Source organism: Balaenoptera musculus, chromosome 9 (assembly GCF_009873245.2).
Source record: "Balaenoptera musculus isolate JJ_BM4_2016_0621 chromosome 9, mBalMus1.pri.v3, whole genome shotgun sequence".
Classification (NCBI taxonomy): domain Eukaryota; kingdom Metazoa; phylum Chordata; class Mammalia; order Artiodactyla; family Balaenopteridae; genus Balaenoptera; species Balaenoptera musculus.
The window spans coordinates 96,157,345-96,170,634 of record NC_045793.1 but is presented as its reverse complement, the minus strand read 5'-3'; the positions used below and the strand labels follow the sequence as shown (position 1 = coordinate 96,170,634).

The following is a 13,290-nucleotide window of genomic DNA, read 5'->3' as shown; positions in this document are numbered from 1 at the left end:
AGAGTTTTGCCTATAGTAGAGGCCATTAAATGTTTACCAAAAATTTGATTTGGATACATTCTACACAGTCAAGTAGAATAAGTATCCCCACTTTCACAAAGTACCTTACAGTTCAGGGAGTCAAGAAGGCAATGACAGTACCAAAAGTTAAGTATCCAGGACAGGAAATACGCGTAACTCAGAATCCTGACAACATTTATCTTAACCTACAATTAGATTGCATTTCAGTCATTCATCACAACAGAATTTGGGGGCCAAGATACGTAACTGAGTTAATGTGTTTTCTTGTGAAGTTAAGTTTCCTGACCCTGTGTTCTTGGAGTTTTTTTGTAGGTGGCTGTTGTATATGTCCACATGCAAGGGCACATGGGCACACATGTACTTGTATGTTCTGTTGGTCCTGGAAATGCAGGAGCTGATGAACATTAGCAGATTCATTCCACCTCTAGCTGTGTTCTCATTTCCAAGCTAACCCGTGATACATACATGCAGATATTTATGGGAAGAGTAGCTCTTCAAACATGTAACAGTGGCCTGGCTTTGTGTTCCCTCTCCCTACGCCATACATTCCTGCCTGTCTGTCACAGCGGCAGAGTGAGCAAGCACAGGGCCAAGGTCAGATGCTACACGGTAATAGCACTAATCATCAGAGCCATTCTTCTGTCCCTAATGCATAGAATTTGATGTGCTCATTTCATTATATATATATATATGCTGCAAATCACACAAGCTCCTGAATAGAAGTAATTTGTAGTTAATGGGAATCAATTCTACCCAAAAGAATCTCAAATTTGGAGGTGAGGTTTCTCAAGATAATTTCTGGAATCTTTATTTCACTACATTAGGACATTTCATCATTTTAGGTAGCTCTCAGTCTGTTCTTGGGCTTTTAGGGAAAAAGCACCATTCTATAAGACAGGGAATCTTTTTAATATAACTGTAATGGATGCATTATATTAAGCATGATTTTTATGACTACTGTTTACCTAATAGCTCATATTCTGGTATACACAGAGGTAAATATAGACTCATATAAGTAACCGTGAATATATTAGATTTCAAGGAAAGTAAACGAAATCACAGTTCTGATGTTGGTCATGAATACAATGCCATGAGTTCTGTGATTTGAGTATATTCAGCTATAAGGGTTCATATAATTTTTTATGACTGTATCTGTAGGCTTGATCACTGGCCCACATAGAAAATAAAAGTAGCATGAAATAATTTCTAGATCTTAGTACTTGCGAGCAGAGCTTCATCCAGGAATCCTCGTCTCCAGGACGACATCAATCTGCCCTCATCAGTTTACGAGTAAGCATTCGTGGACATTCCAACAGGGCTTACGGCTTTGAAGATCAGAAAGGTTCTGGATATTCTGAGCCCTGAACAACCGCCCCCCCCCCGCAGTTGTAATACAACCCAAAGGAAAGTATTTTAGTGATATCTAACCCAGGAGAGGCTGCAGGCAATTATTTTTTTTACTGCGTCAATGTGTAAAGAGCTCATTTTCAAAGGAGGTAGAGTGATATTAGGTCTGAGAACCAGGACATTTGTAAGAAAGGTCTTCACACCAGCTCTCCCCAAAGTGTTCTTCTCATTAAAGGATGGGTGTCTTTTAACCTTCTTCTGTTATCATCAGCAGTATCATCACCACCATCCTCATCATCAAGTTATCTCTTGAGCACCACGTGACACCATGATACTTCTTCCTACTCACAGGATAAATGCTTCCAAGAACATAAACGCAATTTACACGTTCTTCGCTCACCCTGAGCATTCTCTAAAATAATAATGTATTCAAGCTGGATTCCGTTTATTAAACCTTTGCACCATTTAGAGGGTTTTGAACACCTCACAGCCTTGTGATCGTGCTTTGAAAGAATTAAAAATATAATGAGTAGCCACAAAAGACCGTCGGGCGGGGGGATAATCGCTTTGATAACAACCTATTCTTTCATCCTTGGGGCATTTGGCAGAAACCGTACGTGTGCAAAATCCCCGGCTGCACCAAGCGCTACACAGACCCCAGCTCCCTCCGGAAACACGTGAAGACCGTGCACGGCCCAGAGGCTCACGTCACCAAGAAGCAGCGTGGGGACGTGCACCCCAGGCCCCCGGCGCCACGAGATTCCGGCGGCCACTCACAGTCTAGGTCACCCGGCCGGCAGACTCAGGGAGCCCTCGGGGAGCAGAAGGGCCTCAGCAACACTACCTCAAAGCGGGAAGAATGCCTCCAAGTGAAAACGGTCAAGGCGGAGAAGCCCATGGTATGTCACTCGCTTTCCTTCTGGTTTTCCCCAAAGTTCTCCCAGGTCTTTAAAGGGGCCAGGTAGGGCGCTGGGGGCAGGGGCGAGGGGCGGACTTCACTGCCCCGTTCTCACTGCATCCCACTGTTTGATTTACGGAGGTCAGAGCTCCCTGATCCGGATTGCCTACCCCAGGTTGATCTGCACAGCAGAGCTCAGCTCAGAAAAGAGTTCCAGGGTTTCCTAACTGGTTTTTGAAATCGATCTGGAAGCATCCCACCTTGTGGGAGGTAGACAGACACCACGGTGCACATTTTCAGCGGGTCTCTAATGTAGAGAATCATCCATTCATTCCTTCTGTAAACATATTTTCTGACTTCTTTGCCCTGGTGACCCCAAGATAAATAAGCCACGGCCCCTATTCTTTATGGGTCTGTAGTCCAGTGGGATAGGGAGACCAAGAAACAAACACAGCTCAGTGTGATGGGCCTTTAAGACAAGTCTGGGTCAGGGGGTTCGGAGCCAGTGCACTTGAGGACACGATGGGAAGGCAGAGGGCAGGTGGCCGCCAAGTTCAGCGCTCAGAGAGGGGAAGGACCGCATGCTGGGGAGCAGGACCTGAAGGAGCCAAGCACCGGCCTTGGCGCCCCGGGAAAATGTGCCAGAGTAAAAAGAGGGGGAGGATATAAAGGGATTTTTTTAGATTTTCTAAGTTTTTATTAAAGACAACTCCAGTGCCAATCTAGAGATTGGTTGATAGACTTCGAGACCGTATATCTGCAGTGGTGCCTGAACTGAGGAGGTGGAAAGCAAGGGAGGGATTTGAAAGATGTCATCAGCAAAAATCATATGGTTTGATGACAAATAGGATACATGGATTAAGCTACTGTTGCAGCTTCTTTCAAACTTCACTTGGTGATTTTGCCTTATGCATGGGCCAGAATAAACTATCTAAAACTTTTCCAAAGACAACGAGAAAAATGAAGAGAGTAGCGATCAGAGGAGATTTAGCACATTTGCATTTGGCATATGTATAATGCAGTCAGCTCTGTGCTTTGGGCTCTAGTCTGTCAATCTCGGGATATGGAAGAAACGTACTAGATAGAAGTCACAGGCTTAGACTTCCAGATGCATGGAAATGACCAGACAGGCAGATTTCTACTCAGTTCAAGGAAGCATTTGCTTAAAATTAGAGAAGTCCAAGAATTGGATGGACATCCTATGAATTCCTAAGTTATGTCACCATGTGGCAGTATGTATGGGCGGAAATAAATGCACATACAATTTCAGAATCGATAGAGTGGAATTTAATGACTTAATTGAATTTTAATGACTTACTGAGTTTGTCTTTAAACTCTTACGAGTCTTAGAAAGTGACCCTAAGTCTAGCCAAAAGTCATGCAAATAAGCTATCCAGATGTATCATTATTTCCCAGTGGGTAGCCGTGCTTTGCTTTTAAAAAACACCTTAGTAAGAAGTTTATATACGTGTTATGACTGATCACTATACTTTTAAATTAATCAGTTCGTAAACTGTGTTTTATATACTTTTTTGGGGGGGAGCATTTATCAATTTCCTAAAATAAGGTCCACCTATATAATAATTGTGCAAAAGATTCAACCATTTATCCTCAAGTGTTTAATGAAACAAGGAAAGTGAATTTGTGGTCTCCTAGATTATGTCATTGAAAGACAATGATTTATGTTTTTAGGACATCCTAGGAACCCAGAATCCCTTGTACTTCTAATGTACATCCGTAGCAAAAAAAGTTTAAAAAAAAAAAGAAAGAAAAGAAAAGGAAACTTATCTCTTCTCCAAACACCCATTCTTTAAAAAGAAAATTGGTAGAAATAAAAATTTACAGTGAGTTTGCTCAGTGACATCTGAGGTTCTCCAAGATGTGAAATATTTTATAAAATAATTAAATCATAGAAACAAAGGGCTGGAAAGAGTTCACAGAGACTGAGACTAGGCCCCTCATATTACAGGTGTGGAAACTGAGGCTCAGTGAGGGTAATAAATTAATCAAATTTCCACGGGGGACTATTTTATGAATATGTACACACACATGTAAATATAAGTAGGTATCTTCATAGGCATTTACTAAGGCACAGGAGATTTACATTTCTAATATTCTTTCTTCAAAAACTTGTCTTTGATTTGCTCATCATGCTATAAATTAAATTCTTTCTTCTTTTTTTCTTATTACTCCAACTTCTCTTCTGTGTAATGCTCCTAAATGTCTTGTTCTCACTTCCTAAGGACAGTGGGTAATAAGGTGAGGGAATTTTGGCTTCTCTGCTCTCTGTTTTGTTTTCATTTTAACATTTAACTTTTATTTGTTTCACTTTTCTTTCGTCTTTGTCCTTTGTGATATTTTTAGTAGTGGACATTACTCAGATATGTTTCCAACATAGAAGTGATGTGTTTTGAACATTCAGCATGTGGAAATGTGGAGTTAGATGTTGAAATTCATCATTCTATTTGTCTAGGTTTTCATAATAAATCACACTGGGACCGACCAAGCAGATGTTCTCAAAGACTATTTAATTGTCATATTGACTAGTGTAAATTTATTCTTGGACCGGACGTGCACCACCGTCTTAGAGCAAGATCTGAATACACTTGTTGTTGGCAATTTAATCTATATTGAAATGTCTGCGCTCCTTTAAGCATTTTCTAATTGTAGGTGCATGTGAGCCTTCTTCCGGGCCCTGTGGAAGTGTGAGCCTGCATGTGTGTGTGTACATACTCACAGATTCACATACACACACACACACACATGCTGATTTGACAATCCAAGCGTAAAAGACATCCAAAGCCCTGGATGATCTAAGTTCTCTGCAAAGGAGCAGGTGATCTGGCCCTTCAGGACACTGCAGGAGCAAAACCTTAAGACAGGCTTCATGCATTCATGATCACATTTGTGTATCTTATTTTTCTCTGCTTGGTTGCCCAGGACACGCTTAGTATACCATGCGGTGCTCGCTTAGAAAGTGTTCATTTGCTTGGGTGTATGTACTGTGTTCTCAGAAAAACTGTAACGGGTTCCACGGAAAATGACTGTGTCCAGACCCCTTGCTGACAGCACTGTGGTTCCACCAGAGACCACAGCCGTCTATACTGGAGTGTGTGTAGTTATCGCTCCCTGCTCTTGGGCTGCTGTCAGGCTTTAGTTTTTAGGTGACAGCGGAGAGGGTGCTACAGAGGAATGGAAGTGAGGCTGGGCTGGGGGTCTAGGTCATCACAGTGTTCGCTTTGTGACTTTGGGCAGTCACTGAACTTCTCTGAGCATCACATTTCTTATCTCTGCATAAAGGATTAGAGTGTTTATCCACCAGGGCACCACTGGAATTTTAGAGGGGCCAGTTCCAGGTTGTGTGGACTGCTCAATGCAGGCCATTCTATAGAGGGCTCCCAACTGTGGAGACAGCTTTCCAGTCCCCACGGCCAGGGGCCCGTGGAGCGGGGGGGTCCTTTCCCTGAGAACCAGTGGACCAGATTAAGTTCCCATCGAGTTGCAGAATTGGCTTACCCAGTCCACTTCGTTGGGGTTAGGGAAACCTGGCCCAATTCTCCTAGTGCAATGCAATTCTCCTGGCTATAGCAGAAGCTAAGTGATTGAAGTTTTCCCTCTTACAACTGCTTTTACCTACACCCTGCTTGGAGTTCTACAAAGCAAGAAAATGTAGAAGGAAAGTAGAGAGGTTACAAGAGCTTGGGGAACCAGCCTGGAATGGTATAGAGGGGCTGGTTGGAGGGGAGGTAACATGTGCTCTTGGAACATATATTCCGAGGACTAAAGCAATTATAATAACAACTGCTAATGCTCTCCGAGCCAATTAATTACTGTCATCCAGGTCTTTTTGAACTTTGTGTGTTTTCAGGGCTTTACACCTCATGCCCACAACAATCCCTAGGATAAATAAATTGTCCCCATTTTCTGGATAAGCAAACTGAGGTTTAGAGTGGCTAAGTAATTTGCCCAAAGGATAAAGTCATGGAGGCGGGGTGGGAACCAACAAGGAAGTGTGATGCAGAGTTGGCATTTGGGGCAGGGTTCCATGGCTGATGCATCATATCCGCACCGCCCGCTGTCCATTCCCTCCACTGCACATCTGCCTGCTGCGCAGTCACTGAGGCTGACAGAGGCCACCTCCACTCACCGCAACATAGTTCTTCTCATCCCACCCACTGAGAATCCCGCAGGACTTGATCTGCGTGGTCTCTCGTCATCCGCTCCCTGGCCTTCATCATTCGGGTGACATTTCTGTCCTTTCCTCTTGACCGCACAGACATCTCAGCCAAGCCCTGGTGGTCAGTCTTCATGCAGCAGCCAACAGTCCCCCATCAGCAACTATTCCAACAGTGGGCTCGAGCTTCCTCTAACCGATGGAGGTGGTATGGGCGACCTCAGTGCCATCGACGAAACCCCAATCATGGACTCGACCATTTCCACTGCAACCACAGCCCTCGCTTTGCAAGCCCGGAGGAACCCGGCAGGGACCAAATGGATGGAGCACGTCAAGCTAGAAAGACTCAAACAAGTGAATGGAATGCTTCCGCGACTGCATCCCATTCTACCCCCCAAAGCCCCTGCGGTCTCTCCTCTCATAGGAAACGGTGAGTTCTGGCCAGTCCTCGTGTCCGCGCGGGGTTTTCTGTTCTTTCAAGGGCAGCCGGAGCACTAAGCAGACCCGGGCCCTTGGTTTTCCATTTGCTTGTTTGCCCACCAGCCCTAAAATGATGCTGGAACCATAAATATTAGTGTTGCCTTTCTGGAGAGTCCATATTTTAAAAGCAGGCAGTAAGAGGATAATCCTGAAATGAAAAGTAAGGCTGTGCATGACTGATATTCTGATGGTGAAATCACACCTCTTAGACCAGGGGAAGGAAATCCCAGCCGCAGAGGCGTCCCAGGTTAGCACCTGTCTCTGGCTTCCATAGTCTGCAGCCAGGAGCTAAGCAGCCACTTTGACTGATGGCCCAATTCAGAGAAAGGCAAGCCATCTTTGTCACTGTCGGCCCCCAGTCAGTTTGTGTTTCTGAGATTACACTCGATATCTGCAGCATATCCCAAGGGTGAACCTCCCCCACCCCACCTACTCAGGTGCGCTCCACCCGCATAGGATGTCATGGGGAAGCCCTGAGTTTAGATATATGCCTTCTGCCCTGGTACTTCCTGTAACTTGAGCACCGTATATACTTCCAGGGACCCTTCACTTGGCCCTTACACTGCACCAGTGAAGGAGCTTAACTCATCCAGGGAGTTATTACTGTTTCCTTTCAACCAGGCGTGGGCCATGTACCGCTCCCACCTGCTCTTGTAAATAAAGTTTTATTGGCACCCAGCCTCACCCACCCCTTTACTACTGTCCCCAGGCCCTTTGGTGCTGCAGGGCGGCGATGGGTAACCACGGCCGAGACCGCCCGGCCCCGGAAACCGAAAAGAGTCACTGTTCGCCGACACCCGTGTTAAGTCACCCTGAAATGAACCCCTGTCTCCCCGGCTTTCTCCGCAGGCACGCAGCCCAGTACCAGCTGCAGTCTGGGCGGGCCCCCGCCGCTTCTCCCGAACAGAAGCGACCTTTCTGGGGTGGACATCACCATGCTGAACCTGCTCAACCGCAGAGACAGCAGCGCCAGCACCATCAGCTCCGCCTACCTGAGCAGCCGCCGCTCCTCCGGCATCTCGCCCTGCTTCTCCAGCCGCCGCTCCAGCGAGGCGTCCCAGGCCGAGGGGCGCCCCCAGAACGTGAGCGTGGCCGACTCCTACGACCCCATCTCCACCGACGCGTCGCGCAGGTCCAGCGAGGCCAGCCAGGGCGACGGGCTGCCCAGCCTGCTCAGCCTCACGCCCGCCCAGCAGTACCGCCTGAAAGCCAAGTACGCCGCTGCCACGGGCGGTCCGCCGCCCACCCCGCTGCCCAACATGGAGAGGATGAGCCTCAAGACCCGGATGGCCCTGCTGGGCGATGGCAGGGAGCCCGCGGGCACCCTGCCTCCCGTACATCCTCCCCGGAGATGCAGCGACGGCGGGGCCCACGGCTACGGGCGGCGCCCGCTGCTGCCCCAGGATGCGCTGGGCAACGGCGTGAGAAGAGCCAGCGACCCGGTGCGGACGGCCTCTGAGAGCCTCTCGCTGCCCCGGGCGCAGCGATTCAACAGCCTTAACAGCTTCAACCCTCCGGTGTTGCCTCCATCCCTGGAGAAGCGTAATCTAGTGCTTCAGAACTACACGCGGCCAGACGGGGGCCAGTCCCGACCCTTCCACGCGTCTCCCTGTCCCCCGAGCATTACTGAGAACGTCACCCTGGAGTCCCTGACCATGGACGCCGATGTGAGCCTGAACGATGAGGATCTCCTGCCCGACGACGTGGTGCAGTATTTAAACTCCCAGAACCCGGTCGGGTATGAGCAGCACTTCCCGGGCACCGTCTCTGATGACAGCAAAGTGCCCCACGGGCCCGGCCTGGGGAGCGGGCCCGGCGACTTTGACCCACTTGGGCTGCCCGGCAGCCATGCCAGCCAGCAGTATCGCGGGCTGGAACCGCCCTGCACCGATGCCGGGAAATCCGAGCTGCCCATTCAGTGGAACGAAGTCAGCTCAGGCAGCGCCGACCTGTCCTCCTCCAAGCTGAAATGCGGCCCGCGGTCCACAGCGCAGCAGGCCCGCGCCTTCGCGTTGTACGGCCACGTGGGCGTCCACCCACAGAATCCCTTGAGGAGCGGGGCTGGCCCGGCTGGGGGGTATCCGACCCCCGGCGAGCACGGCAGCTCCTTCGGGGGCCCGGAGCACTTGGTGAGCCACGGCGGCGGCGGCGGCGGCGGCGGAGCTGCGGGCACCAGCGGGAACGCCTTCCACGAACAGCCCTATAAGGCCCAGCAGTATGGAAACTGCCTGGCCCGGCAGCCCGGCTCCCCCGGCTTGCTCGACGGGGCCTGCGGTGCCGGGATCCAGGCAGCAAAGCTGAAAAGCATCCCCACGCCAGGCAGCGGGAGCCAGCCGGATTTTGGCCTGTCGGTAGCACCGAACGAGTCAGCCGGCAGCACGGGGAATGGCATGCCCAGCCCAGACCCGGTGGGACAGGGGTACCTGGCGCATCAGCTGCTTAGTGACAGCATGCACCCCCAGGGGGCAGGCCGCCCCGGGCAGCACGTGCTGGGGCACGGCAGCGCTACCTCACATATCCACGTCTATCAAGGGCCAGAAAGCGGCCTGCCAGGGCCTCCCAGCACCGGCATCCAGCTGTCAAGCTTGGCAGCCGTCAGGGGCTACCAGCCGTGTGCCAGCTACGGGGGCGGCCGGCGCCAGGTTGGGCCGAGGGGCGGCCTCGCTCTGCAGCCAGGACAGCTCAGCGACCCAAGTCAGACCTGCAGGGTGAACGGCATCAAGGTGGAGATGCCAGGGCAGCCCCATCAGCTCTATTCGAATGTGCAGAGTTACTCTGGTCAGTTCTATGACCAAACCATGGGCTTCGGTCAGCAAGACATGAAAACCGGGTGCTTCTCCGTGTCAGAAGCCAGCTGCCTGCTCCAGGGGGCGAGCGCCAAAAACTCTGAATTACTCTCCCCAGGTGCTAACCAGGTGACGAGCACAGTGGACAGCCTCGACAGCCATGACCTGGAAGGGGTGCAGATTGACTTCGATGCTATCATAGATGACGTGGACCACGCCAGCCTGATGTCAGGAGTCCTGAGCCCAAGCATCATTCAGAACCTCTCTCATAGCTCCTCCCGGCTCACGACGCCACGCGCCGCCCTCCCGTTGCCAGCTCTGTCTCTGAGCACCACCAACATGGCAATCGGGGACATGAGTTCTCTGCTGACCTCCCTCGCGGAAGAAAGCAAATTCCTTGCAGTTATGCAGTAGGCATTAGGGGGAAAAAAAAAAAGAAAAAAAAAAAAGACTGCCAAGAGACCTGAAACTTTAGGAGTTTAAAAGATTAAATTGACCCTTTTTTTTTTTTTGGCTGTTTCGTTTTTGTTTTTTTTTAGTTCTGTATATGTTTTAGCAATCTCATCTCACCTAACTGGGATGTGTTTCAAGTATATTCCTTTTATGGAAAAGGACTCTGAAAAACCCTAAAGTATTCTAGGGAGAAACTGTCTTCCATTTCAGTTTTGAATCAGTATTGTTACACTCGAAACACCCTCTTTTTTTAAAAAACTGTAAGCCCGCCCTCCCCCCCCCCTTTTTTTTTTAGTAAACCGGTGTAAATGTGTGGTGTGCACGTTCTTTCTTTTTGGAGAGAGGGCAAAGGAAAGGATTTGACAGGTTTCTCTGTTACTCCAAGGAAATAGGAATTGGTGTGCTTGTGACCAAGGGGTTACACTTCCAGCTTTTTTCCATTTTCCTTTACATACGTTCAACGTTTGTTTTTGTGTTTTGTTTCTTTTGTTTTTTTAATTCCCACACTGGGCACGAGAATCAGAACATGGAGAGTGAGTTTGGGAATCCATGGAGAGTGAGTTTGGGAATCTCTTGTGAGCGTACTGTATCAGAGGTCACAGGTTTTTGAGACACTCCTCGCCCACAGTTCAGTTCAGAGCATGCTTTAGACAGATACACACAGGTCGAAATTTGGGACTCTTGCACATGACATGGTGTGCCCACCATTGGGGTTTAAAATTCTTCCTGTCCATACACGAGCTTAGGGTGGGTACGTGTATACGACAGTTCTCAGTTATCGACCTTGCCTCCTCTCTCTCTTTCTGTCCGTGAATGTTCAGTGCTCTTCCAGGGAGACGGGGAAGGGCGCTGGGTGACACTCAGACATGCTATTACTTTCATCTGTTCTGGTAAGAAGGTAGGTGGATTGCAGATTCAAGCTACTGTGGAGAATTTGTTTTGGGGAATATTTGTGGGTTTGCATATTTGTTGATAGTTCCATCTCTTGCCCCGTTTTCATAGATAACTGAGAATTGATGATATCTAGTTCTGAGTATATAGGTACTTAACCCCACAGCTGGCTATGTCATTAACATATGTTAATTCCACTATAGCGAAGGAGTATTTCTATTCTAAGTGCCCTATTTTAGGGGATTTATAAAACTTGGTTGTAAAAGAAAAAAGCTCACAGACAAAGATATTTGGAATAAATCGCTTCAAATATTTTTAGTATTTAAAAGCACTAGGGAAGAAGTTTTGTAGCTGTGTGGATACCTTTTTTTTGCACCCTATCTATTAAGTGATGCATCCATTTAAGAAGTTAAGTGTTCCACGCAGTTTGTCCTTAATGTGGACTTAATCTGGACTTTTGTTTTGGATTAAAACATTTAAAGATTTAAAAAGTGCAGCTACTCCCCAGGTGCAGTTGCTACACATAAAAGACATACTATGTGTGCACAGAGTACGTGGATTACCCAGCATTTTACTTTTAAAAATATGTAAGCTATGAAAATAAAACATCGACACCTCAGGCTACCTGCTGTATTCTGTCCCCTTGACCCTGGAGTTGGATTTTTCCAAAGTGATTCATGAGTCCATTATGTGGCTTTTTCCCTTTATTCCTGCCATTTAAATTAGTATTAGACAAAATCAAATAAAAGTATTAAATAGAAAGAATATTAGGACCAGCCCATTTTTCTCATGTTTATGTTCTCTCATTTGGACCAAGAATCTCAGTGTGGAAGTAAAATTGCCCTTTGGGACCTTGGCTAAGACAGTTGGTTTGCTTTCAACTAAATGAAAGCACAGAGATGCTGAAGTTCTCCGGCCATCCGCCCTCCCGCCGCCCCCCCCACCCGTGCAACACCTACATTTAAATCAAAGGAAGCATCCACTTCAGAACAGAGTCCAAAATCAAAAGACAAGTAGTGATCTGAGCTAGGAGAGTTGAGTCTCTACCACTTTTCAGTGGAGAGATCAAGCCATTTTCTGTGTTCTTCAAACAGGTCATGATCTGGTTACAAAATCAGTAATCCAGTCCCTGAATCTTGTTTTTTCCATGAACTCAGAATCTCCCGGTCCTGGTCTGAGCTGGCATGCCCTTGTGGCTTAATCCAATCCCTGTCCTCCTCCTCCTCCCTCTGAATCCTTTCCCCACTAGCATTCCTAGATGTGTCCTGCATTTATCAATTGCCATAATTTCCCATGTCACCTTTGCCCTACATGGAAAGATGGACGGAGCCTGGGATGAGCAAGGTTGTCACCTCGTGCCTCTGTTTTTCCTTTGGTTTCTGTTGATTCTCCGGGTTACCCCCTATCTTTTTCTCGTCATACTTTGTTTTCTTTGCTCCCGCCTTCAGATTTGCAGGAGACACTCATGCTTCAGCTCAGTATTTGGCTTCGCTCAGTATGGAAATCTCAGAAGGATGGAGGAAAGGAGAGGCAGAAGAGGAAAGTGTATTTTTCCAATCTGTTGTGATAGTGTAAGGAAGATCTTTTGGGGCCACTTACAAGTGTCCCGTCTGGACATGGATCTCTGTAGACTTGGCATCTCCCGTGATGGAACCCATCCCCAGCCTCCCATCTTCTCTCCACTTCCCTGTCCCTTGCGTTTAGGGAGATAACACCAACTCTCTAGGGTCATGGCTACTTTTTAATGCAGGCTCATACACGGTACCGCTGTTTGGCATCCATGTTAAACATGTTCAATCCATTTTGTTTTCTTTTCTAAAGAACTAATTAGACTGCCCCTGCTCCTCACTCACTGGCTCACCCTCCTGAGCTGCAGAGTTTCAATTCTTGCGATGTATGTGCCTTATTTTATGTTAATGTCGTCGAAGCGAGGGACCAGTTGGTATTGCCCAGTCAGGGCTCAAGGCTGCGTGCTCCCCAGCCGAGAGCACACGATTGTAGCAGAGTCTGAGCTGTCTTGTAACCTGGCTTCCCATGTTGTTTCGAACTGATAGGAGGATGTCCTCTTCTGACAAGTTACTGTTGTGTATCCTGCAAATGTGTAAGATAAAGTACGAGTTCATTGTTTTCACCTTTTTTAGATTTTTTAAAAAATAAAATGTGTAATCCTTTTTTTAAAAGAAACACGTGTAAATACATTTAAGTATTGTAGGCATCGTGTTTGGACGTGGCCGGCCCCG

The 13,290-nt window shown here is 47.9% G+C and overlaps 1 protein-coding gene across 3 annotated transcripts in view; it reads left to right on the top strand.

Annotated features, from left to right (window-relative positions):
* The window catches only part of GLI3 (GLI family zinc finger 3), a 284,176-nt gene extending 272,871 nt beyond the window's left edge, over positions 1-11,305 (top strand). For 2 of the 3 annotated variants that reach the window (XM_036864315.1, XM_036864316.1), the window contains exons 12-14: positions 1,977-2,267; positions 6,543-6,870; positions 7,770-10,155. In XM_036864315.1, coding sequence (XP_036720210.1) covers positions 1,977-2,267; positions 6,543-6,870; positions 7,770-10,120 — 2,970 coding nt within the window. In that variant the 3' untranslated portion in view covers positions 10,121-10,155. Of the gene's footprint in view, positions 1-1,976; positions 2,268-6,542; positions 6,871-7,769 lie in introns of all 3 variants that reach the window. The other variant, XM_036864314.1, reaches the window with a different exon arrangement.
* Positions 11,306-13,290: the final 1,985 nt, after the last annotated feature.